This window comes from Geotrypetes seraphini, chromosome 9 (assembly GCF_902459505.1).
Source record: "Geotrypetes seraphini chromosome 9, aGeoSer1.1, whole genome shotgun sequence".
NCBI lineage: Eukaryota > Metazoa > Chordata > Amphibia > Gymnophiona > Dermophiidae > Geotrypetes > Geotrypetes seraphini.
Window position 1 is genome coordinate 73,634,343 of NC_047092.1, and position 26,544 is coordinate 73,660,886.

The 26,544-nt window shown below is 43.2% G+C and overlaps 1 protein-coding gene across 10 annotated transcripts in view; it reads left to right on the plus strand.

Moving 5' to 3' along the window:
* Window positions 1-26,544, plus strand: part of USP15 (ubiquitin specific peptidase 15) — a 323,996-nt gene that overhangs the window by 22,791 nt on the left and 274,661 nt on the right. For 8 of the 10 annotated variants that reach the window (XR_004540670.1, XM_033959056.1, XM_033959057.1 and 5 more), the window contains exon 3: window positions 4,754-4,884. Coding sequence is in view for 7 of the 10 variants with exons in the window: in XM_033959056.1 (XP_033814947.1) it covers window positions 4,754-4,884 (131 nt within the window). In the remaining 3 variants the exon portion in view is untranslated. Of the gene's footprint in view, window positions 1-4,753; window positions 4,885-11,558; window positions 11,594-26,544 lie in introns of those variants that run through there. The other 2 variants (XM_033959064.1, XM_033959062.1) reach the window with 2 other exon arrangements.

Below are 26,544 nucleotides of genomic sequence, written 5' to 3' on the forward strand. Positions count from 1 at the left end.
CCTACTCCTTTAGCTTGCTCCTTAGGCATGCACCCAGGCCTGCACTAGAGGTGTATGCAGCAGAAAGAGGAAATTAATTTAAAAGAAAATCTGGAGAGGTCACCTCTGCGGCAGACCTGTGGATGGAACCTGCGTTAGTTAGCGAGACTGGCTGATCAGTGGAAACTATAGGGAGGAGGAGGATTGATAATGGCTATAGATAAAAATACAAGCATGAGCTTAAAACAATGCCTTACAGCACAAAAAAAAAGGGGAAGCAAATTTAAAACAAAATCAGGAGAATGTCATATCTGGTGCAGTCCTGTGAGCAGAGCTGGAACAAATTAGCATGATCATCAGGGGCTACAGGGAGGAGGCATGTTACAATCAAACTCATATCCTGCTTACTCGGAGAATTAAATTTAATCAAATCAGAGCCACTACCACTATGATCTCATTCGTGAAATGTGTATCACTAGAGAGCTTCTGCATAGTATCTTAACTAGTTCTTGCGTCACACTTTTACTTCACACTACTGCCTAGATTAGTTCTTAATCAAGGAAATGCCTTGGCTCAAGCAGTACTTAATTTTCCAACCACGAGAACTGCTCAACTCTTACATAAACTTACAGTATCAGTTTGCTCATTAGTAAGATACATCTTAGATATTTTTGAGCTCGGTGGTCATTTGATAGCTGATTCAAAGCAAAATTGCTTACCTGTAACAGGTGTTCTTCTAGGAGACAAAATTAATTGGTGAGACAATCCCACCCATCTTCCGAAGAGTTAAGTGTGATTTTTAAACTGATACTTCTGTGTGTTGGAAGGGCTTTGCATGCTCAGAACGTTCACTAATTCTGAACTCTGGGAGAGCTGTTACATTCCAGTGCAGTCAGATGGCACATGCTAGACCAGTGGTCTCAAACTCAAACCCTTTGCAGGGCCACATTTTGGATTTATAGGTATTTGGAGGGCCGCAGAAAAAATAGTTAATGTCTTATTAAAGAAATGACAATTTTGCATGAGGTAAAACTCTTTATAGTTTATAAATCTTCCCCCCCCCCCCCACAAAGGCTTGCATGTTCCCCCTTCTTTGCAGCATCCTCCATCTTCCCCCCTGGCCTCCCAGTCTTAGTTTCAGCTAATTACCACAGCCTGCAGAGAAGATCGCCGGTGCTATAGTATTCCTTGGAGGCTGCCATCGGCCTCCGTAGCACATTCCCTCTGCCGCAGTCCCGCCCTTCCTCTGACTTCAGTGGCAGAATCACAGCAGAGGGAACGTGCTGCTGAGAATGACGGCAGCCTGCAAGGATCGCTATAGCACCAGCAATCCTCTCTGCAGGCTGCAGTAATTATCTGAAGGTAAGAGCGGGAGGTCAGGGGGGAAGCCGGAGGACGCTGCAAAGATCAGGCAGCACTAGTACAGACCACGGGCCGCATGTGGCCCCTGGGCTGTGAGTTTGAGTCCACTGTGCTAGACGGACCCCCTGACCAGACAGAAAGGGCTGTGCAGCTCCTTCTAACCAGGAGCCAGTTACCTATTTGCATAGCGCTCTTTTCTCCTGTACTATTTATAAGTTTATCGGGGAGATGTTTTTATTCATATAGGAGAGAAATGTGTTTCTTCCCAGAGACTAGGGCGATGGGTCACAGTCTCAGGTTTGCATTCTTCTTCGGTCACCATGACCAAGAGTATGGGATTCTGTACAGGTTCTAGGATCCATGTTGCTGACTCCACTGGGAACTTCGGCTTGCTTTCCCATTATAACGCTACAGCAGTCGCTTTTGTTCCGGTGGTTCCCGGTATCTCAGGGCTCCAATTATTTGGTAGGCTCCTCAACCATCGCTCTGTATGATTTGGTGGCTCAGCGAGATTTCTCTTTTCAAAGGCATGCCTCGGCATTTGCTGAACTAGCTCATGGCCACCAAACATCCCGGGCTGTCGGGTTGGGGGCTCGGTTCCTTCCATCCTCAACTCCAGGAGTCTGGTCTTAAGAGGCGACTCAGTACTTGTTCATTCTTCTACTCTGGAGCATGGTCAGGCTACCGTTTCTGGAGCTTCGGACCATTCTTCCGGAATAATGCTGATGGTCTTTTCAGTCAGTATTATGATGGGGGTATTTTTCTAAATCCTGAGCAGTAGGTGATGTACTCAGTTGGCGGGTAAAGTTGTGGTTCTACTTCAATGGGTGGACCCTCATCTTCCTCTTCTGTTGGCAGATCATTTTATGGGTCAGGAAGAGAGTTTGGATAGACTTTCTCTCCGCAAAATCTGAGCACAGCCCATTTATTGTATGTTACAGTGTACAGCACTATGTACGCTCTAGAAAGTGTAAATGTTAGTAATAGTGAAATCTTCTACATCCTGGATATTGAGAATTTTGGCTCAGGCGTTTCAGCTCTTTTTATGAAAGTGAGATCTCCTGGAACTAGACCTCATGGCCTCGTCTCAAAATTCTAAGCTTCCTAGTTTCTTCGGCAGGCACAGGGAGTGGGAGTCAGAGGGGGTAGCAGCGTGGCTTCTTTCTCGCCTCTGGTTTCTCTTGGCTGATGATGGCTTGGATTTGCCATCTCAAGCTCGCTTTCAGGGCACAGTATTTGTAGAATCTCTGGATTGGCTGTGTCATCCTTGCTATGCGGATCTGATGAGTCCTTCAACAGCCAGACTGTTGAGTTTCCTGGTATCTCCGGATTTGCTCACTTAGGGTCCGATCAACATGGATATTCGTACTACTTTGGTATTGCGACCTAGCTTTTGAAAAGTCATGGCTGACGTGTAAGGGTTATGCGAAGCAGGTTGTTTCTTCTCTTATCCAAGCGATACAGACGTCTTCACCTGCTTCCTTTTGGAGGTTTTTCCTTTCTTGGGTACTTCTCAACAATTGCACCCTTCCAGAGTTCTTTTTTGGCACAAGTGTATTGCCAAGGGCTTAGCGTTCAATTCCCTTCAGCTTCAAGTGCCATTCTTAGCTTGTTACAAGGGCTAGGTATATTGCTCTTCGTTTACTTCTCAGCTTCATGTAGTTCTGTTCCTAAATGGAGTGCGGTATATTCGTACACCTCTTAGAAAGCCCTGTCCGGAGTACAGTCTTAAGGTACTTCTTCGCAGTTTACCGAAGGCTTCATTTCATCCTTGTCTTTTGAGACTCTAAAGGGCTGTGCCGTTAACATGGGGTTTCTTGTGGCCATGGCTTCAGCTTGGCGGTTTTCTGATTTTCAGGCCTTGTTTGGCGGGGATTCCTATTTCTGATTTACAAAATCTGGAGTGTCAGTTCGGACGGTACTACAATTTCTTTCTAAGGAGGTGTCATCCTTTCTTTTATGACACTCTCACTTTTCCTTCCTTCTTCCTGGGAGAAGAAATGGGGAGACGTGCTTTTATTCAGTGCATTTTTTGAAAGTGCGTAGCGTTCTTCACGAGTTAGGTTTCTAACGACTTTTAGTTGTTTAGATCACCTTTTTGTATTCTTCACGGGACGTCTCAAACATATGGCAGCGTCCAAAGCCTCCATCGCTCAATGGGTCCAGGAGGACATTCTTTACGCTTGCTTGATGGCAGGGAAGCGGTTGGCGAAAGAACTTCATGACCATTCCCCCAGAGCGATGGCTACTTCTTGGACTCGGTCCAGAGTTTTTTCCTTGGAGGAGTTTTGTCTTGCGGCTACTTGGTCTTCCGAGAGTGCTTTCTCTCAGCATTACTGGTTGGATGTGGGGGCGCATGCGGTAGATGTGTTTAGTGTTTCAGTTGTTGCGGAGGCGGCGTTTGCTTCCCACCCAGATTGAGGATTGCTTTGCTACATCCCATTGGTCTCTGAATTCATCTGCTGCTGTTGCTAAGGAAGGAAAAATTATGTTCTTACCTGTTAATTTTCTTTCCTTTAGACGCAGCAGATGAATCCAGAGCCCCACCCTTTCTGGATATTGTCTTTCGTTTTTTCTTTTCCAACTTTCGAAGTTTGTTATTATTGATGGTTGTATTCTGTATTATTGCCTTTTGAGATTTGTTATGGGAAAGAAGTTTTTTCCATGCTATGCCTATTGATGGTTATGGATGCTTGGGCAAGGAGCTATACTGGAGATACAGGAGGAGTGCCAGCCAATAGGACCACCTGTTAATCAGTTTCTCTAACTCCGCCTGCTGGTAGATGTGTGCTATCCCATTGGTCTCTGGATTCATCTGCTGCGTCTAAAGGAAAGAAAATTAACAGGTAAGAACATAAATTTTCCATGCTTAAGTCTCCCTGTATTAACCTAATGGCAAAATCATGAAAAAAGGTAAGAAGAGGGATCTGGTCATCACGGGGGAGTTACGTGGGTGGCTGTTGTTGGAGGAATCTAAATTTGGCTTTTAAGATTAAATTTACAGGGTTTTTCTATGCTGAAACACAGAGGGGTGGACTGTTACAAGAGAGAATATGGTATATTTATCTTATGTTTAGAAAGGGTGTAAGTTTGACTTTTTTGTGTACACAGATCTGCAGAGAGACAATAGAGTTTTTGTTTAGAGCTCCTGCAGCACTCCAGGTGGCGCCACATCTGAGTTTGCTTGATCAGTTTCAGCCATCTTGCTCTGGCTTTCTTCAGTCCCCCTAAAGAAAACAACAAAATGGCTGAAATGTCAGTCAAGCGAACTTGGATGCCACATTACCTGGACAGCTGCAAGAACCATTGTATAGCACAAGTTTCTGTTTTAAATATCGGAACTTTCCAAGATTGTTCAATTTTTGTAAGAAGCTCTAGATTTGCATTTTAAAGTATTAATCTTCTTTTATAGATGGTGATTCACTATACCTCAAGGAGCATCTTATTGATGAACTTGACTATATACTCTTGCCTACGGAAGGCTGGAATAAATTAGTCAGCTGGTACACCTTAATGGAAAGTCAAGAACCAATAGCACGAAAGGTACACTTTAAGTTAAATTTCTTTTTATTAATCTCTGTTTTTATTTCTTCCTCGGTACAAGCATAAGTAAATAGTGCCACCTTGCTTAACTAATGGCTTGAAAAGAAGCTACCTTATTCCCTTTGTCCTTATCAGACCAGTCTAGAACCAATGAAATGTGCTCATCAACTAAGAGATAGAGACAAAGACAAATCATTTGCAATCTATGCTCTATAAAGGGCACTGTGCAGCCCAAACTCGCCAGTGTTTCTTTCTCTCCAGCAGATGGTAGTGGCTCATGGAATTCTTTGTCACAATACCTTAAAGAGCTAAATCTTAAGATGTTCAAGTCTGGTCTAGAGACCTATTATTTTTATTTAGCATAATGTATTGTTTGGTTTTTATTTGGGGGAAGGAATTTGAGGAGAGGTCCAGAAGGTATTCTATTTACTTAATTGTTCCAAAAATATAAGGGACTTTTTTTTCATCCTATACTGGACCTGAAGGGTATGACTCATGAACTTTAAGTGGTACACAGTTCAACACCAAGGAGGGAAAGATTTATGAAGATTCAGGCCCAAATTCTGAAACTTTTGGAAATGTTTGTCTCCTCAAGCATGGGACTACATGTGTTAGTCTAAGAGTCCCATAGGTTTGAGGGTATATATTCCTGCTGCAGAGCTACAAGTGTCATGTGGTAGGTAGCATCACAAAACAGTATGAGATGGTGGATGAGTTCACAAAAACAAATGAAACTGTGGAAAATCCAGTGTTCTTGACACTTCCTTTATTCAGTTAATCCTTTAAAATACACTGTCCACATTTGTCATTAAAGAGCCCAGTCGTCATTGAAGGACCCAACACGGGCCGTGTTTCGGCAAAACACACCTTCAGGGATCCTAAGATATTAATTGTAGGCAAAAATAATGTGAATATTTTAACACTCAAAAACAGATAAATGGTGCCCAGTGAAGTGTTGGGAGTGATATACCATACAGAGAACTGGTTAATTTAGCACTCTGATTGTGCTTGTGAATGATAGTGAAAAATTGAAAAATTTTCTATGTGCATATCAAGTGTAAATATTGTGAAGAAATATACATGAGAGAAATGACTGTGTATGAATAGCCACAGTGTGAAGACACTATGCATGCAAATTAGTGAAGAGACGAAGAGCTTTCTAAAAAGCAAATGTGAATGAAAAGTGTGTGAAAATTAAATTATGAGGAGGGTACTTTATATGTACCGAGATGTTAAATACACAAACTTTTGCAAATATGGGATAACAGGGATGGCTTGGCAAACCTTAAAAGAGCATAAGGGACAAAGGTTTAGGGGAGCATAGACTTATATGCCTTCAAAATAAAATAGAATTAAATTAAAATCAATTAAACAGATATATAGGACAACATGAGACACAAAAACACAGTTCTATGGCGCTTGATATAGGGTGAATAGAACATATTTATTGCATGTGATGCTATAGACAAATACAGACAAGAAAAGCATGAAAGAATATCAAATTGATACTTATATAACTTTTGAGGGCCAGATACACTTAAAGACCCACACACCCCTACCAGAGATATCATTATGGAGGGTATAAAATAACCTATAAGGCCTAACAACATAAATCAAAAAGGGCTGAAAAGCTAAACAATCTAAAAAACCAAAAAACTGAAACAACTATCAAATTGGTAAGTGAGTGAGGGTGACTTACAAACCACCATCTAAAATACTTGTCTGTATCAGACTGAGGTCTGATTCTGATCGTGCCAAGAATACCCTGAAAAAAGAGGTGTCCGAAGTAAAATGTTAATGGGCCTACAAACCATAGAACAGAAAAAAGGCGTGAAGCCCAGTAAGAAACCTAGGCAGGCCACGAGAGCTGAAGCCTCAGAAGCACGAGATTGTAATGCTACAAAGGCATAAATTTATAAAACCATTGGGGCATGAAATAATTAGAAAAGAAAGAAAAATACAAAATGAAAGTGAAAGTAAGTATAAAAAAATTAGAGTATAAAAAACTGAAGATTGAAGTTTAATAAATGATTAGAGTTTGAAAAAAAATATAATAGCTAAAAAATTGTAACAAAACCCCAGAGTTGTAAGAAAACCAAAGAGAGCTAGAAAAATTAAAGCTCCGGAGGCATAAGATTGTGATACCACAAAGGCATGAAAATGAAAATATAGAACCAAATGTAAAAGAGTAATTATATAATCATAGACCACTGAAAAACTATTACCGGTACTGGCATCAAAATCTTGACCGCCGAAAGGGGTCATGATAGGAAACAATAAAAGTGCAAGACATAATGAGCCAGTGTATTAAAAAGATGCAATTTGCTCCAAAATATGAAACCACTATGGATATGCATCGCAACGGAGAGCCGGCAGATCACTAAGGAATTGCTGCGCTCATAAAATGTAAAACCCCAAAGGTATCTAGTATAATAAAACCCTAAGCGCGCATGGGCACTTCAAACTTCGTGTTCCGTGATCCATAGCTCCATGACAGTCCTACTGCGCATGCGGAGTTTTAAATGCCCACGGATGCAAGGAGGCAGAGAACACGCCGGCGACTCCCCCTCTCACCCTCACTCACTCTAAGGCCCGCGGGGTGTTCAAAATTGGCCCGCCAGACAAAAAAAAACCGCTGCCGCCGCTGCTGCTCTTCATTCGCCTCTTCAAAGCAGCCTGCTGAGGATGGCCGGCCGGCTGTAGTGAACCTCACAAGCCGCTCTCCACCTCGGTAGCACGTTCTCTGTGACGCGATCCCATACGTCAGAGGAGGGGCGGGATCGCGTCAGAGGGAACTGTGCGGGTGCAGATCATAGCGTTTTTTTCAATATTCTCCCAAAAAATTGAGGTGCAATAATTTATGGAAGCATAGCCCCTGACAAAACAAAATGTGAAACGATTGGGCAACCGTCGGGCACAAAAGTTAAGTGCTCCCCTTTTTCCAAGCACCTTATGCACTCAAAGCACTTTATATTTATGTTTATTGGAAAATTGATATTTAAACAATTTTGCACAGCACAAGTCACTTTACCAAAGACCAATGATGAAATTACCACCCCAGTAAGGGCACGAAAATTAATTAATTTTGTCCTCTGTTTTGTATTAATACAGATACTAGACCAACTTGTTTAGCGCTTCTATTCTTCAAGCTAACAAAAAAAAACTTTATTTTTTAGCTTTTTTAACTTTCCTGTTATCACACTGGGGATCCTCAGAATACCACCCGATCAAGTAGATCAATAAGATCAATTAAATCAGTGTGGCAGCACTCCTTTTCTTTGGTGTATATTCTAATATTTGTATTTATAAGTAACATTTATACCAGCAGTGTTTTTCTTTTTTTCTTTTTTTAATTCTTTATTCATTTTTACAACTTACAAGTGTAATCAGAAATAACATTTAAACTTACAAACATCACTTGAATTTCTATTACAATCATCTTAAATATGAAATTTATCCCCCCCTTACCATATCATATGTAATCATGTATATCATATCATATTTTCACGTGTATAGCATGCATACGCGTATAGCATGCGGGTTCAAAGCATTTCTGAAAAAAAATTTTTATATAGCACGCACATGCGTATACCGCGCATGCTGCTATAACCTCCTCCCACTCCCGCTTACTCTTCTGGCCTGCGAACCGGAATCCTCCCCCCCGCTCGCGTTACCCCCCTCCCCCGCGATCCTACATCCTCCCCAGCACCGCAAAACATCTCTTACCCGATTGGGCACCGGCACCAGCACCAATGCACAGGACGTGCCAGTGCTAGTGCCCGAAGATCCTCCCTCGTTGTTGCTGGGCTGGGCTGGGCGGTGCGAGGGAGATCCTCCTTCTTCCTTGTGCCGGGCTGGACTGGGCTTTGAGCATTTGCGCATGCTCAAAGCCTTTCTGGTCTCGCTCTCTCTCGCACTCCCACCTGTGTCCTCCGGTTTTCCGTGCGCTGTAGGGACCCACAGGTAGGAGTGCGCATGCGCGCAACCCACGGTCGCGGCAGCAGAAAGAAGAGGCCATACAGCGCCGCGTCTCCCGCGGCTTCAGAATGTGAACTGGCCAGGGCGACGTCAGCGGGGGCCGGACCGGAGCTGGAAGGGAGAGGAGCTGCTCTTCTCCCCTCCCCCAACGGACTTTAATTCCTGGCTCCCAGGCTTCTCCTCCTGCTCCGGCTGGGTCCGCGTAAAAAACCCCAAAACCCCCAGAGCTCGCTTCGGGTCCGGCAAGGGCTGCGGGTCCTGAAACCTTCTGATTCAAGCAACGTCTGTAGCACTCTAAACACGCTGCTTCGGGGCCTTCTACTGCCCTGATTTGCTGGGCAGTAGAAAGCCCCGAAGCAGCATGTGTAGAGTGCTGCAGACGCTGCTGGAATCAGAAGGTTTGTCGGGACGGCGGGAAAGGAAGGGGGGGGCGGTAAGGGACTAAGGGAGCTGGCCAGATCGCAGGAAGGGAAAGGGGGGTAGGGGAAATGCTGCTGCTGCACAGGGAAGTGGTGTGGGGGGAGGGAAATGGAGGGGGAGGGAATTATGTTGTGGCTGCTGCACAGGGAAATGGTGGGAGAGAAATGCTGCTACATAGGAGGCAGGGAGAGAGACAGATAGAAAGAAAAGAAGAAAGACACAGGGGCAGGAAGAGACACAGAAAGACAGACAGACAAAGGGGGCCAGGGAGAGAGAGAGACAGACAGCGAGAAGGAGAGAAAGACAGAAATAAAGACACACAGACATATATTCTAGCACCCGTTAATGTAACGGGCTAAAATACTAGTTTGTGTATATTCTTGTAACAAAGATTTAGCTTAGTCAAAAGTGTTGCTGCACCAGTTCCCTTCTGACGCATTTCATACTTTTTCAGGGTTGGGATACTGATAGTGCTGCAAGAAAATCCTACAATTAGATCAAGCAAGCTTATCTAAAACCTAAATATCTTAAAAATACTGTGGTTGCTTACCAGAATTCATAAGCAACTTGCTTACTCCATTAAACCATGTCTCCACAAATGCCAAGATGGTTGCGGCATTTTTTTAGCAGCACTAATAAAGACTGCCCTTCCATGATGTCATCCCGCCTGATCGCCAATCAGTACCCAGGGAAAAGCTTTCCAATAGCTACCCACAAAGCCCGCCTATTCAGCTTGCACCATCCAATCATTTGTTACATTTAACCTGTATGGATTCATAGTGTTTAATTCAAACATCCAGCGTAACTCTGAGGTTTAAAGTACACTCTATATTGCCTCCCTCCCACCCTATTTTTACAGTATCAATTATTCTTCATTGTAAATCTCGTATGGTATGTTTTAATAAAGTCCAATGACAGACCAATGAAGCAGTTTCACTGTACCCTAGATTTATGCTCGTTGGGCGATTGGTACGTCCTACATATAGTTTTGGACAAGGGCTCTGGATGATATATATAACAAAGGCTGATTTGCAATTCGTTCTATTTTTTGCATAGTACACTTTACCAGTATGGGGGTGGTGTCCAACTATACTCATTTACAGAATACAGACACCATTTATATCCCCCCACAACTGTTATGGCCTTTCGGCTGCTCTTCACTGGAAGTGTATTTGTGCCCTGGTTCTTAGCATGCTTGTATGCAAAAATAGGCTTCTCACATACAGGTCCCAACACCAACTTGGCTACATGCTAGTGTTTTAGTATAATCCTCCTAATGTTCAAGGCTAGGAGGGAGAACTGATGTACCTGAGAGCAAAATATGCACATAGATCTTTACTTCTGAAGTATAAACAGAATGTTCCTGATGAAAATTCTTTGGTATTTGTACAACAATTCTCTCCCCTAGCCTTGAACATTGCAAGGATTATACTAAAACACTGGCATGTAGCCAAGTTGGTGTTGGGACCTGTATGTGAGATGATGTATAAAAGCATTTTCAGTGTCAGTTGCTCACATTTTAACTGAATAAAAGAAGCGTCAAGAGCATTGGATGAGTTACAAAATCTGAAATCCTCTTCTGTAATCCGCCTTGAACCGCAAGGTAATGGTGGAGTAAAAATCACTAATGTAATATATCTACTGTATATAATATTAGTGGACAAGCTCATCTGAAATTATAGATGGAGCAGTTGTGTGGGGGTGAGAGTACTTGACTGCTTCCTTCTCTCCTAGTCTTGCTTTCTTCTCTTGCGTTCCCTCCTATCCTCTGCTACCTTTGCACGTCTAATGCTGTATTGCTGTGTTGGCCAGTGGGTCATTAATTGTGCTGCCTCTTGTATGTCTAGTGGGGGCCTGGCCTTCTGGCTAGCCATACCACACAGGTTCCTTTGCGTTACCTCCTGTTAGCCAGGCAGGGCCTAAGCTCCCTGTTGCTGTTCTGGTATGTCATGCCCTTGTCCTTTGGGTTTGTCAGCTGACAGCCTGTATTTGCGTAAACCAGGCTGCTGATAAGCATCTGCCTTTATGTTTAACATTTTTTAACAGGAGCCAGCATTTCTTTATGGTCTATATTTGTTTGTAATATTCACATTTATATAAGCAGCAGTAACTGAAGGTGGTGGTATTGAAAGTTACTTTCTAGTAACATTCACATAGATGTTTCTCTTTGCTAAGTATGTTCTTGGTATCATATGTCAGGCAGATTCTATTTAAAGAATAATCTACACAGCCAAAGTTCTCCATTTAGTGTAAGAGATTGTGACTGCAGTGCCTACTGTTTTTCTTCCCTTCTCTTGGGAGGGGTCCAGAGGTAAGCACCCATGAATGTCTTAAAGGTGATCCTGAATGATTATTTTTCTTAATTTTCTTGTGAGCTTATTTGAGCTGACAATGTTGGCTTTATTCTGATCTGTAGTAGCAAATGTCAAACTGTGTATCTTAGTTAGATATCAGTTCTACAAGTGTTAGTTGCCATCAACTCGTGTTTGAGTCCTAGCGACTTGATGAACATCAACAGTTATGTACTTTGACTTGCAGTTCTTTTGCTGACAATATATATTTTAAAAATGTGTTGACAAAATACCCAGTTTTTCTATAAATGTACTAGATAGTTGGAGTTATTGTTTAATTCTTGAATTTGAGTTAAATAGTATAAGATTTTCATTTAGGATAATTTAATGTAAATATTTCTTTAAAACACTTTGTGTGTACTGTTTATCTTTATGCACATGTTATCAGTGTTCTCCCTAGAGCCTTTTAGCCAGGCGCTCCGCCCGGCTATCATCCAATCATGAATTCTTCTGCTGCCGCCGCTGCTCAACATTAAAAAAAAAAACAAAACGGCTTGGAGATTTCACGCCTTAGCCCGTAGCGAACTTATGCTCCGGGGCTCTAATGTGCGTACCGGCTTCCCTTCTCTTCCCTCCAAAACCGGAAGTTTTGTCCGGGGGGAGGGAGAGAAGGGAAGCCGGCACGCACATGTTAGAGCCCCCGGAGCATGCGTTCGCTACTGGCTAAGGTGGGAGACAGGCCAGTGAAGCTTACAATTTGCTGTTCTTGCTGCTGGGTTCTGCCTACTTTCTATTTCCGCGAAGGCATGACCCGGCAGCATTTCTCTAGAACAGGGGTGCCCTGTTCTACCGGGCCGATCAGCCTTCCTCTCCCCGACGTCAATTCTGCCGTCGGAGAGGAAGTTCTGGCCAGCCAATCGCTGCCTGGTTGGACCGGAACTTCCTCTCCAACGACAGAATTGACGGGTAGAGGAATGCTGGTTGGCCCGACACAGGGAGAGCTTGGGGGGGTGGGGGCGGCTTTGGGGCCTGTTATCCAATGGCGGCAGTGGATTGAGGGGCCTGTTCCCCGATGTAAGTGGCTTGGGGGAGGGTAGAGAGGAAGAAAGAAAGAGGGCAGGCAGGGAGACAGAATGAAAGAAGAGAAACAAAAAAAAAGAAAGGGGGCATGAAGAGAGAAAAAAAGAAAGGGAGGCAGGGAGAAAGGAAGAAAAAATTGGGGGAGGGAATGAGGTCTGGAGGAGAGGAAGAATACAGGCTGAAAGAAGGGAAGAAAGATTGGATGCACAGTCAGAAGAAGAAAGTGCAACCAGAGACTCATGAAATCACCAGACAACAAAGGTAGTAAAAATGATTTTATTTTAAATTTAGTGATCAAAATGTATCAGAATTTATATCTGCTGTCTATATTTTACACTATGGTCCCCTTTTACTAAACCGCAATAGCGTTTTTTAACGCAGGGAACCTATGAGTGTTGAGAGCAGCGCCGGGCATTCAGCATAGCTCCCTGTGCTAAAAACTGCTATCGTGGTTTAGTAAAAAGGGAGGAGGGGTATTTGTGTATTTTTGTATGGTTGTTACTGAGGTGACAGTCATCTGCTTTGACCTCTTTGAAAAAAATCCCGGAATAGGAATGATAATTAACATTTTCTATGCGTACAGTGTGCTTTGTGGTTTTTTTTTTATTTTATTGTTGGTAGATCATTTTGACTTGGTCATTTTAAAAGTAGCTCGCAAGCCCAAAAAGTGTGGGCACCCCAGCTCTAGAACATCGCTCCTTAGTTTTATCACGTGGTGCAGTGAGGGGCCAGCACTTTACATCTTATCACCTCATTCTTTCTTTTTTCTCCTCATGTACAGCACAGTTCTTTATTCTAATCAGCTCTGGCACTAACAGTACTACGGGTGCCTTATGCTACTTTCACTACCACTTGCAGTCAGGTTTGGCATTTTATCATGGTTTGGTTTTTTTATTTAGTTTTTCACCAGTATTTTCATTTATTTATTAAAGCAGCCTTTTTTAACAGCCCGATGCCCCTCCCCTATCAGTGTGCATCCAATCCACTGCTGACACTTTTTTGGCGCCTCTTTCAACAGATCAAATATCATAGCCCCACTGTCGCATGTTCACATTTATTCTGCTTACGAGTTTATCTCATCAGTGCAGAGACCTATTCAGTAAGTCCATTTTACTCTCCCTTTTTTACTTTCCTGAGTGCTGTGGTTTTATTCTTTGGTTTTAATAGAAGCTCATTTGAACAATAATTTAGATCTTTCCCAGGTTTCACTTTTCATCTACCCGGTCGGCTTGTCTTTGAGCTTCTATCAGCTTATGTTTTCAAGATACACTCTTTATTATCAGCTGTTCATTTCCCATACGTTTACTTTTGCCCTGTTTAGGTCTATATAGTCTAGGCCGGGGGTCGGCAACCTGCGGCTCCAGAGCCGCATGCGGCTCTTTTCCACCTTTGCTGCGGCTCCGGTAGTGTGTCACGCAGGCATGCAGTTACAAGTCCGGCGTCGCGGCGGGAAATAGCCATGCTGAGCAGTGAGCTCAGCACATACACAGATGAAAGCCTTGCTTGCTGATTGGTCCGGCGGCCCCGCCCCGCCGTGCCGCCGGACCAATCAGCAAGCAAGGCTTTCATCTGTGTAGTGCTGAGCTCACTGCTCAGCATGGCTATTTCCCGCCGCGACGCCTTGTAAGATGCACGCCTGAAAAAGAAATCATCCTGGCCGGGGTCGGTGTCATGCTCCGGAGATCTACAGCCTTCCTATCTCCCTCTCCCTTCTACCTGCTTCCGGCCACATCCCCTGCTCCGCGGCTCTCTTCGGCAACTCAGCAGCAGCGAACGACACAAGCTTCTGACGTCGGGGCCTACCCTCTGCGAGTCCCGCTTGTTTCAACTTCCTTTTTCCACAAAGGCGGGACTCGTAGAGGGAAGGCCTCGATGTCGGTAGCTTGTCTTGATCACCGCTGCTGACGAGTTGCTGAAGAGAGCCGCGGAGCAGGGGGGTGTTGCCAGGTGCAGGTAGAAGGGAGAGGGCCAGATGCAGGACTCGTGGGTGAGGGAAGAGAAGAGAGAGAGAAAGAGAGAGGGGAGGGAAACAAAAGGAAATATTTCATACTGGGCTGGGCCGGAGTGGAGGGAGGGTGGAAAGATTCTGGCTACAGGGTGCATTAACAAAGGAAAAGGGGGGGGAAGCTGAAAATGGAGATAGTGACACAAAGAAGAGAAAGGGTAAGCAGGACCTACTGAATAAGGATAGAGATACAGAGGGGACATGAAGAGGAGGTGAAATAGAGACATAGAAGTAATGCTGAAAAAGTGTGTGTGGGGGGGGGGAGATAAAGACATTGAAAGGGCAAATGGTGAACATGGCGTAAAGATAAGGACAGAGACAAATGAAGATTCTGAAAAAGTGGTGAGATAGGGATATAGGTGAGATGGACACAAAGAAGGGTGATGCTGGAAAATAGGTGGAATGGTAATTCTGACAGACACAGAAGGGAAATGCTGGATCAAGGAGAGATGGGGCTCAGGCTGGATGGAATGAGGAGAAATGCCTTGTTGGCCCGGAACTTCCTCTCCTACGTCAGAATTGACGTCAGGGAGCGGAATGCTGGTCAGCGCAACACTTCTGCAGGGAAAGCTTGGGACGGTGGTGGCTTGGGGGCTGTTCCCCGATTGCGGTGGCAGCAAACCGAGTGGCTTGGGGGACGGCACGGAGACAGAAAGAAGGGGGAACAGGGAGACAGAAAGAAAAAGTTGGGGGAGAGAATGAGGTCTGGAGGAGAGGAAACATACAGGAGGCTGAAAGAAAGGAAGAAAGATTGGATGCACAGTCAGAAGAAGAAAGTGCAACCAGAGACTCATGAAATCACCAAATAGCAAAGGTAGGAAAAATGATTTTATTTTCAATTTAGTGATCCTGTATATAGCATTAAGATAAGAAACAATATATGCAGTGTTAGATTTGTTTTATAATGGTTTTGCGGCTCCAAGTTTTTTTTTTCTTTTCGAAAACGGGTCCAAGTGGCTCTTTATGTTTTAAAGGTTGCAGACCCCTGGTCTAGGCATACTGTTTGTAACCAGCCATCAATTTTATGTATGTATATGCCCTATTTTAGGGGGGGGGGTTAAGTTCTTTTAGCATGTTATTTCAGTAATTCTGAGTTCAGTGTTACAATATGTTGTGCTTGGTTTTTAGTTTACACATTATTTATTCTTTTCTATGACATGTTCGCATCGCAATTTTACTCAAAAGTATAAATAGGTATCCATATTTCCATTCAAGTTTCATCACGGTGCTCTGGTTTTGGCTCCAGTATTTATCACTTCCGTCTACCAGGTCTGGCTATCCGTTACTGTCTCATATTTTAAAGACTCACTCGTTATAATTAGCAGTGATCCACACATCTCTTCATAATGGACATGTCCGATTTTAGCATTTGAATCTTAGTACTATGGGTTTGGTCTTTTCTGGTTTCCTTTCTGTAGTCTGCTTTTTGCCTGGAGTCTTTAGAGTTTAGAATTACATTTTATGACATATTTTTGTGGTTATAATTGTATGACATGTCTAAATCAGTCAAGTTATCCATTCTTTTTATTATTTTTTGTTCCCTCATTTAGTGGCAGACCACCCTGGGTGCCAGCCCTAGGAGGGGTACACAGCCGGCTGGATCCAGAACCTTCCGAGCTGCTCTAAATGGCACCTGCACCTCAGCGCGGCTGCCGTACTTATTCCAAAGCAGAGCCGGCAGCCGCGCTGAAGTGCAGGAAGGTCCCACGATGACTGCATTTGCCGCCTCTGCCTCCAGAAGACGTGACGTCGGAAGGGGTGGACCGGCAGCTGCAGTCATTGCAGATCCTTGCCGCAACTCCCTGCGTCTGCCAGCCCATCCCCTCCAACGTCACTTACATCTTCCAGAGGCAACAGAAGCAGTCATTATGGAACCATGCTGGTTTGGAGGGAGAGAGGAGCATAGAAGGGTAGTGGAGGGAGAAAAAGGGGGTCAGGGTGGTATGGAAGGGTGGTGGAGGGAGAGAAAAGGGGCAGATGCTGATGGAATTGGTGTGCAGGGAAAGGAGAGAGAGACATAAGGGGGAAGGATACTGGATCGAATTAGGTTGGAGGGAAAGAAAGGGGGCAGATGCTGATGGAAGTGGGGGGGAAGGGTGAGGAGAGAGTGAAATGCCAGACCATGGGGGTGTGGGAGAGGGAAGGAAAGAAGAGGAGAGAGATGCCAGACCATTGGAGGAGGGAAGGGAAGCAGATGAATGCCAGACTAATAGGAGTGAAGGGAGAGATGGAAGGGGAATACAAGGAGAGAAGATGCCATATAGAAGCGGCAGAGAGAGGTTAGAAGTGGATGAAAGGAAGAGAGTGACAAGACTATGAGGAAAGCAGAAACCAGAGAAGACAATATAGAAAAAAATTATATTTATTTATTTTTTTCTTTAGGGGAGATGCATCACTGTTTCAGTGGTGTTGCATTGTATGCAGAGTCCAGCTTCTTGGTGGTTCAATTTAGCCTTTGTCTACGTTTTTCTATTTTATCGCCCCTTTTACAAAACTGTAGAGCGTTTTTTTAGCACCGGCTATGGTGATAATTGCTCAGAATTCTATGAGAGTCTGAGCTGTTACCACTATGGCTAAAAACCACATTACAGTTTTGTAAAAAGGAGAGGGGGTTAGTTTGTGATTACATATTCCATACTAGGCGAAGGTGTTTTCTGTGTTCTGTGTGTTCGAAAGACATGGTTTTCAGTTAAGATTGACTGTGTAGGATTGATCTGTACTAGTCTGGCTTGTTTAGTTTTACAATGGGTGAATTGATGTACTGCTCACTGCAGTATGTAAGATGCTGCCTTTTCCTAGGTACACTCTTGTGTGATGTGTGGATTGTTACTAAAAATCATGTTTTTCATACAGATGGGGTATGTGTGTGTCAAAAAATGATTGGCCTCGGGTGTCACATATGCTAGGTACTAGCTTTGAAAACACAGATGTATTGAAAAACCAATGTATATAAACCAACACTTTCAATTGGCGACTGCTGAGGTAATAGGACATAAGAAAATATCGTTTTGCTAGAACATAGTGAAGCAAGTGTCACCTCACATTTCACTCAAAAAGAAGGAAAAAAGCCTCAGAAAAGGCCCTCCCACCGCCACAAAAGTGGATATCAAGGTGGTTAGACGGTAACCTCACAGGCAAAACCTTCAAAAATGAGTTAATACGAGCAAAGAAACTTATGCTTCACATGTATGTAATTGTAGATAGAGGAATAAAGCCACTTATCTTCAACTGATCGGCACACCGACGGAGGCCAGCGTTTCACCGACTAGCTGCATCAGGGTGTGACCCGACCGATCAGTCTTAAAAGAGCGGAAACAACCGCTTCAGCTGAGTCCAAACAGATGGCTTACCATCTGTTTGGACTCAGCTGAAGCGGTTGTTTCCGCTCTTTTAAGACTGATCGGTCGGGTCACACCCTGATGCAGCTAGTCGGTGAAACGCTGGCCTCCGTCGGTGTGCCGATCAGTTGAAGATAAGTGGCTTTATTCCTCTATCTACAATTACATACATGTGAAGCATAAGTTTCTTTGCTCGTATTAACTCATTTTTGAAGGTTTTGCCTGTGAGGTTACCGTCTAACCACCTTGATATCCACTTTTGTGGCGGTGGGAGGGCCTTTTCTGAGGCTTTTTTCCTTCTTTTTGAGTGAAATGTGAGGTGACACTTGCTTCACTATGTTCTAGCAAAACGATATTTTCTTATGTCCTATTACATATGCTAGGTACGCCACTGCCTTCGTAGTTTATATCTAATCCACAAGCCTGCTTTTAGGACCTACAGGGTATGTATCCCTCTGATTCATGACAATTTCACTTCTCATGTTATCGTATCCATTCTTTTTATTATACAATTGCCCAGATAAGCATCATTCTTTGATGTGATTAGATCTTGAAAACTCGGCGAGAGGGAGAATAGAAGTCCTTGAGCATGCGCAGATGCATGCTCAAGGCAGGCAGAAGCCGGAGGTGTCAGGTCAAAAGCGCGCCGGGACAAAGGTGCGCTTTGTCTATGGAACCGAAGCCGGAAGATCTTCTAGGCACACGAGCTGTGCCTGCGTGCTGGTGCCGGTGCTGGTGCTAGACGGGGAGGTGGGTAAATTTAAGTTGTACTGGCGGGGGGGGGGCTGGTTCGCGCGGTGGGGGTGGGTGCCGGTTGGAGCGAGCCATCTTCCGTTCCTTTATAATCTTGGCAATTATAAAGGAACGGGGCAAAGAAACGTTTGGAACTGAAGGAGATAGACACAGAAAAGGAGAATTGACAAAGGGTTAGCAGAAGCAGAAAGGTTCCAGCAGAGTTGAGAGAAATGATTTGTTGCTCATTGGGAAGGGAGAAAGATGGAGAGAAGGTCAAGGAGGACAGTTCTATGGTAAGAATAATAATACACATTGCTGATTGGCATAAGATAGCACACAGTAAATAAGCATAAAACCCTAAATGCAGGCAGGACTGTAACTGTCAAGGCTTCAGCCTCTGGTTTTGTCCCTGTCTTATCCAGCTAACAGATATAGAAGATTAGGAACACCTCAGCAAGAGGACGTAGAATAATAGATGATAAGAGATAGTTTGGAGGAAAAACTGTGAAGAAGCAGGGAGATGCGGAGTATTAATTGGAAAATTGGGGAGGGGGAAGTAATGGTAAAGGACAGCTGGAGACGGAAGAGGCAGGTAATAGGACAGACAACTATTGAGGAGGAAAAAAAAAGGAAGTGGGGAGGGAAATACCGCTGCTGCTGCTGCACAGGGAAGTGGAGGGGGAGGGAATGCTGCTGCTGCACAGGGAAGTGGGGGGGGGGAAATGCTGATGCTGCACAGGGAGCAGGGAGAGAGACAGAAAGATAGATAGCGGGAGGGAGACAGACAGAAAGAAAGGAAGAAACACACAGGGGCATGAAGAGAGACAGAAAAACAGACAAAGAGGGACAGGGAGAGAGACAGAAAGAAAGAAAGACAGACAGTGGGAGGGAGAGACAGAAATAAAGGAAGAAAGAGACAGGTGCAAGGAGAGAGACAGAAAGAAAGACAAACAGACATATATTCTAGCACCCTTTAATGTAACGGGCTTAAAGACTAGTAACACAATAATGTTCCATTGGCTTTGTTATTATATAGATTTAAAGAAGCCTTTAATCAATACTATATTTTAACCAACTAGTTATAGTTTCAGCCTGCCCAGTTTAGTTCTTCACAATTATGACCTGTTAACTCATCTATACAGTACACTTCTCCCTCCGTATTCGCTGTGATAGGGGATTAACAGACCCGTGAATAACTTTTTCATATGTTATGCGCTGTTTTCTATTAAAAACCATCGTAAATATGGTGAAACCGCGAATAACATGGTGGAAGACCTAGCCTGTTCCTGAACGAGAGGCAAAACACATTGAAGAAAGTGCTGAGAATCAGCGATTTTCTCTGTAAACGCTTGGAATCAGCAATTTCTCTATGCAAACTGATGTAATTGGGGGGCAGGAGCCAGCAAACTAAAAACCACAAATAATTGAAACCGCGAATGCTGAAACCGCAAATACGGAGGGAGAAGTGTATGTGTTATTTGTATGTCTTGTGATATGAAAAGGGGCCAGTATTCCACACTTATTTCAAATTATATTAGAAAAGACTGATTAGCAACAACTTACACTACTAAAATTCTTAAAATATTTTCAAACTCCAAATGATGTATTTTGATACTCAGTTAAAAGTTGGCTTTTCTTGGTTAACATTTCCAGCCTTAAATCCTCTCAATTATGTAGTTGTGGTAATTAAAAGATGCTTTTTCTTTCTTGTTCTATATTCTGTATGTGTTTACTAGATTGTGAACTAAGTAGGGACTGCCCATGATGCATCTCTATAAGCTCTGTATACATCTAGTATGCACTCTACAAATAATTTTAATAATATGTTTGAAGGTTGGAAGGGATTATTAATGTCCAAATAGAGATGCAAGTCAGACTTGTGACTAAACCTGCCATATGTGGACTGTGCAGGACATTCTGTTTTCTCATACCCATAGCCATAGATCTCATGTCACAGGTGCAGAGCACTGACCAGGATCAGTCTCACTGTATCAGCTAGAGTTGCTGCTTTCTTTTTCTAATCTGAAAGCTGTAAAATCTTTGCCAGCAGTTTAGTTGTTTAAGAAGGGCCCTATGGATGGGACTGTTTTTTGGGCATGTTATGACTCTAATTGTACTTCATCAACAGAAGCTGATTATAAATCATGTTGGGAAGATACAAGTAAAAACATTCTTGAGAAATTAGCCCCTTAACGCCCATGTTTAAAGTGTGTGCGGAAATCATGGTTTGATGCTGAACTTCTTGAATTAAAACAATCCATATGAAGATTACATTACATTGCCCTTATGAGTTCATGGTGAATCACAGTAAATTAATTACAGGCAGTCCCAGTTTTACAAACATACAACTTACGTCGGACTCATATTTACGAATGGGGGTCCTCGTTAAACCTTCAGTGTCCCGATGCGCCCCTCTCCCTCCTTCCTGAGTCCCAATAAGCCCTTCCTTTCCAACACACCCCTCTTTCTTCCTCCATTCTGTGTTGCAGCCCCTTCCCGCAGTTGTTTACCTTCTTCTGGTCAGCTTACTTCTCCTTCCAACCGCAGTCGTTTCTCTTTACCAAAGCTGTAGGCAACGGCTCCTACAGTTGACCCAGAAGCCTTCCCTCTGACGTTTGAGCCTCTTATGGTGTTCACCCAGGGATTTCCCATTTTGCCACTGCTTTTTTAATATTTATCTCTCTTCATTAGGCATTAAACTTTCTAAATTAGGAGTTAAGCCTTTTAATTTTGCCAATGATATTACAATAATAATTCCAGTTACCTCCTTGTTCACTTTAGATCTATCAAGTATTGAAAGAGTACTAACAACAATAGAAAGTTGGATGTCAGAATTTAAACTTAACCTGAAAGTTTTTTTTATAGCTTCCTTGGCTAAAATTGGAGAAGAAAATTTAAATTTAAATATAATTGAATACTCTCTATTGCCTACCGTTAAAATTTTAGAAGTACATCTTGACAGAACATTATTAATGTTATCTCAGGTAAATTTTGTGGTCAAGAAAGGTTTTACTATGTTATGAAAACTTAAATCAAGCAGGTCGTATTTTCACGATTTTCCCTTTCAATTATTAGTGCAATCTCTTTTGTCTTTTCTGTTTAGATTGTAAGCTCTTTTGAGCAGGGACTGTCTCTTATGTGACTCTGTACAATGCTGTGTACCTCTGGTAATACTATAGAAATAATTAATAGTACTAGTAGTATTTAGAATTTTAGATTATTGCAATATTATATACTTCGTAAGTTCTCAAAAAAAAATTCAAAGACTTCAAATAATGCAAAATTCAGCAGTTAGATTGATTTTTAAATTGTCAAAATACAAACATAATGCCTTATTATCAAAAGCTGCACTGGCTTCAAGTAGAGGGACCAGTACTTTTTAAATTTGGCTCTATTTTTTATAAAGTTTTAAATGACTTACTGCCAAAATATTAAGTTGTTATACATTTTTGTTTGCATCTTCAGAGCATGTATTACAAAGTCCTACTTTCTTTGCTTTTCCTTCAATGAAAGGTTGCTCACACAAGAGATATGTTAGCAGGTAACTTGCTTACCAAGCAGCTCTTTGGGACCCTGAATTTTGACCTCTGCTTGTTAATTCTACTTCTTGTATGCACTTTAGAAGGTGCCTGGGTCAACCAGAGCTTTAGGCCCTTCCCAGTACATCCTGGGATGCACTGGGAAGGGGAACTCGATCATTTTGAAGAGACAGGAGGGAGTGGGCATTCTTCCTTCCAAACTTCTAAAAGGTACCGGGGGGTTTGAGGAATCAGCAGGATGGAGAACAGCCCACTTGACCAACAGGGTTTTGTTTTGAGGATGGTTGGCCTGAGACAGGTGGGAGTGGGCATCCCTCCTGCTGACTTTAAAACAAGGTATTAGGGGGGGTACTATTGGCCCTTGCATTGGGAGATGGTTGGCAGAGGGAGTGGGCATCCTCCTGCCGATCAACTTAAAGGTATTGGGGGGGGTCAAGGATCCTGGCATGGGGGAGTCCCCCTGCTTTATTTTATTTATTTTTATGGGTGCGACTGTTGTGTGTATGTTGTGTGCTCACCCAATACACGCACAGCAGCTACCTGCAGCTCCACAGCTGCCAGAAAATTTCAGCACTGATTTTTTTTTTTTTTTGGAGGGGGGAGGGAGAACAGTCCCTTTGTGCATCACAAGGAGAGTTCATTAGAATAATAATAAGCATTTAATAATAATAAGCAGTGTAATGCATTTGCATAGGATTCTCGGTAGCTGCTATGATAATACCACAGAGAACCCTTGAACATCAGGAGGACAGCTTTCCATGCCAGTAAGAGTGTTTTAATGATTCTTACTGCCACGGAAAGCTTTAGAGCATCGGGGCCCTAGTTGCCCTACATTTTCTCTCACCAGTTCACTCACAATTTAAACTTATTGTGTTAAATGACATATTGTATGCAGTCATACTTTCTTTACATAGGAATGACTTGTATAGTTCTTAGAATGAATTAGAAATTCAGTTTGGAACTTCTGAAACACTGCTTGATTTACATTCTGGTAGTTTACTGTTTTTTGTATCCCTTTTTATCCTACTAGACCAGTCTAGACTGATGGGCTGTATCACCCTACCTGTAGATAGAGGCAGAAAATTTGAAGTTTCCACTGACATCATCATAAGGAGTGGCAGCCTGGAACTTGCCAGTATTTCTCTGCCTCCAGCAGATGGTATGAGTCGAACTGGTGCAGCAGGATTCTGCAGAAAGCCTGACTTCTGTGGTCTGCACCTGCTGGTTGAGTCCAGTGGTCTGTTGGTGTTTGCCTTGATCAAGCTTGGGGGCTTTCTCTCTGCTACCTTAAGCCTCAACCTACAGATCTTGGCTCAGTGTGGCTCTGGTGGTACTGGTCATGCAGGATCAATACCACTAGGGGTGAGTGTCTGTCTATTCCCTCCCCTTTCCCTCCTTACCTGCTTAGTAAAAGGAAAAATTAGGCAAGAGAGGGTATTATTAACTTTAGGGCAGTGATAAAGTTTAAAAAAAAAAAAGAAACTCTAAGCTGGGGCAACTTTGATGTAAAGGGGAAATTTTTCATGCAACTGAAACAATTCCAGGCAGGGCAGAGACATCTGAGAAGCATTTTTAAGGTTGGGATTATGCACAGTGGTCTGAGCTTAGGGTCCCAATTTCTTCAGGCCCATACTAATTGTTTACAGCATGATGTGGATGGGATTCAGAAGCCAGCACTATGCATAGCTGGTATGAGTCTTGGCAGCATATCCCCAGAGGAGCCCCAGGAGTTCCCACAGGGCAGTAGCCAGCTGGTTAAGCAGTCCAAATGGGGCTTTAGAAAGGAAATGTGTTCTCCTTCTAACCTCATCAGTGATCCGGGATTGGAAATGTGGAAAGAAAGATGAGTTGTCTCCCCTAAGTGATCTCTCCCCAGAGGAGAGAGAGAATTTCCCAGTTGTAAGGTTGTTTTGCCAGTAAGAGTTATCCCTTCTCATTTCACAGGTGATCTTGGTGTTCTGCATGCCTGAAAAAGTCCAAGGGGGTATCAGAAGGAGATCTGATTTTGGACTGGCTGTGTAAGTCATTCAAGGCATTCTTTATTATTTTATTTTATTTTTTTACAGAGCTGGATGGTTTTAGTGAAGTGTGAGGCTCCCAAGTTGGTTCTCAGAGGAACAAAAGAAATAAGTAAGTTGTATCCACTTTTGTGGCAGGATGTTGATAGCCCAGATTTCCAAGTTTACATGCTTCAGTGATGGAAATGACTAAAAAGACTACTATTTCCATAATGGGGATTTAGCCCTGAAGAACTCTTCATGACAGGAAGATGGAACTTCTCCTCAAGCAGGCATTCTATTCTTTAATGTTGAGGGTCCAGGCAGTGGTCTCTGGTGGGAGAACGTTTTCTAAATGGGTCTCTGGGGGCTGTGTGGTGAGAGCTGTGCTCCATTGCATCCAGCTATCTCATGGTCCCTGCCGGTAGTTCATCTGGAGCAGGGAGCAGCCTTTCTGGCAGTTGTTCTTTATGACTTAGTCTACATGAGTTTCAGTATGTGACCTTGATCGTGGTGGCTTGCAAATGACTCTGGCTGCCCAGTTGGTTAGTGAATACAGCTCCCAAAACTTGAGCAAGCAAACCTCCCTTTTGGGGTCAGTTATTATTTGGAGAAGACTTGAAGAAACTTTTCAAGGATTTGGGAGAAGCCAAGCCTCAGATGCTTCTAGAAGACAAGACAGAGCGACTTGTGTCAGTTAGAGAAATGGGCAGAGAAATGGCAGATGAAGTTTAATGTGGAAAAGTGCAAAGTAATGCATTTAGGCAGAAAGAACAAGGAATATGAGTATAGAATGTCAGGAGCAACTCTGGGTAAGAGTGAACAAGAAAAGGACCTGGGCGTACTGATAGATAGGACCCTGAAACCGTCGGTACAATGCGCGGCGGCAGCAAAGAAAGCAAACAGAATGTTAGGCATGATAAAGAAGGGAATCACGAGTAGATCGGAGAGGGTTATAATGCCGCTTTATAGAGCAATGGTCAGACCACACTTGGAATACTGAGTCCAACATTGGTCTCCTAACTTAAAGAAGGATATAAAACTGCTGGAGAAAGTGCAGAAACGAGCAATGAAGCTAGTAAAAGGTATGGAGAAACTGGAATATGAGGAACGACTCAAGAGAATGGGATTGTTCTCCCTTGTGAAAAGGAGTCTGCAAGGGGATATGATCGAGACTTTCAAAATACTGAAAGGAATCGACAACATAGAGCAGGAAAAAAAAGTATTTACAATGTCCAATTTGACACGAACAAGAGGACATGGAATGAAGCTAAAGGTGAACAAGTCCAGGACAAATATCAGGAAGTTCTGCTTCACACAAAGAGTGGTTGACACCTCAGAGGAGGTTATAGCGGAAGCAACTGTCCTAGGATTTAAAAGCAAACTAGATGCACATCTCCTTATGAGAGGCATTGAGGGATATGGGTGACTAAAAATTACGCCAGGTGCAGATCGCCGGACTTGATAGACCGAAGGTCTGATTCGGAGATGACGCTTCTTATGTTCTTATGGCACACTCTTTAGCCGGCAGATCTGGGGCCAGGTCTCGGTAAAGGGTCTGCAGCCGGTTTTATTGAAACAGAGAAAATGATGGCAGATAAAGACTATGTGGTCTATTCAGTCTGCCTGTCCATACCAACTACTGACCTCTACTGTCCCTCCCTTTCCTTTAGAAATCTCCTGCTTTCTTGAATCCAGATAGTTTTCACTTCTACCACCCCCGGCAAAAGAAAAGATGTGATAGTAGTAAAGGCTGCAACATAAGCAATATCAGCAACTCATTTCTTAGTATTGCAACGGAAAGTGAAACGACACAAAAATCCATACGAAAAAGGAGATTATCATTGAAAAATAGCTGGAAAGCGATGACCACAAATGCTCGCAGTCTAAGCAACAAAGTTCATGATCTGCAAGCCCTGATATTAGAGGCAGATCTAGATATTGTTGCTATCACAGAGACATGGTTCAGTGAATCACATGGATGGGATGCAAACATACCGGGATATAATCTTTTTAGGAAGGACAGAGATGGTCATAAAGGTGGAGGAGTAGCTCTCTATGTAAAGATCAATATCCAAGCGACCGAAATGCAAGGGACCTGGGGAGAGGAAGAAGCGATATGGATTGCTCTGAAAAGAGAAGATGGAACTTCTATCTACGTGGGTGTAGTCTACAGACCTCCGACTCAATCGCAGCAAATTGATAAGGATCTGATTGTGGATATCCAAAAGTTTGGAAGGAAAGAGGAGGTTCTGCTGTTGGGAGATTTCAACCTGC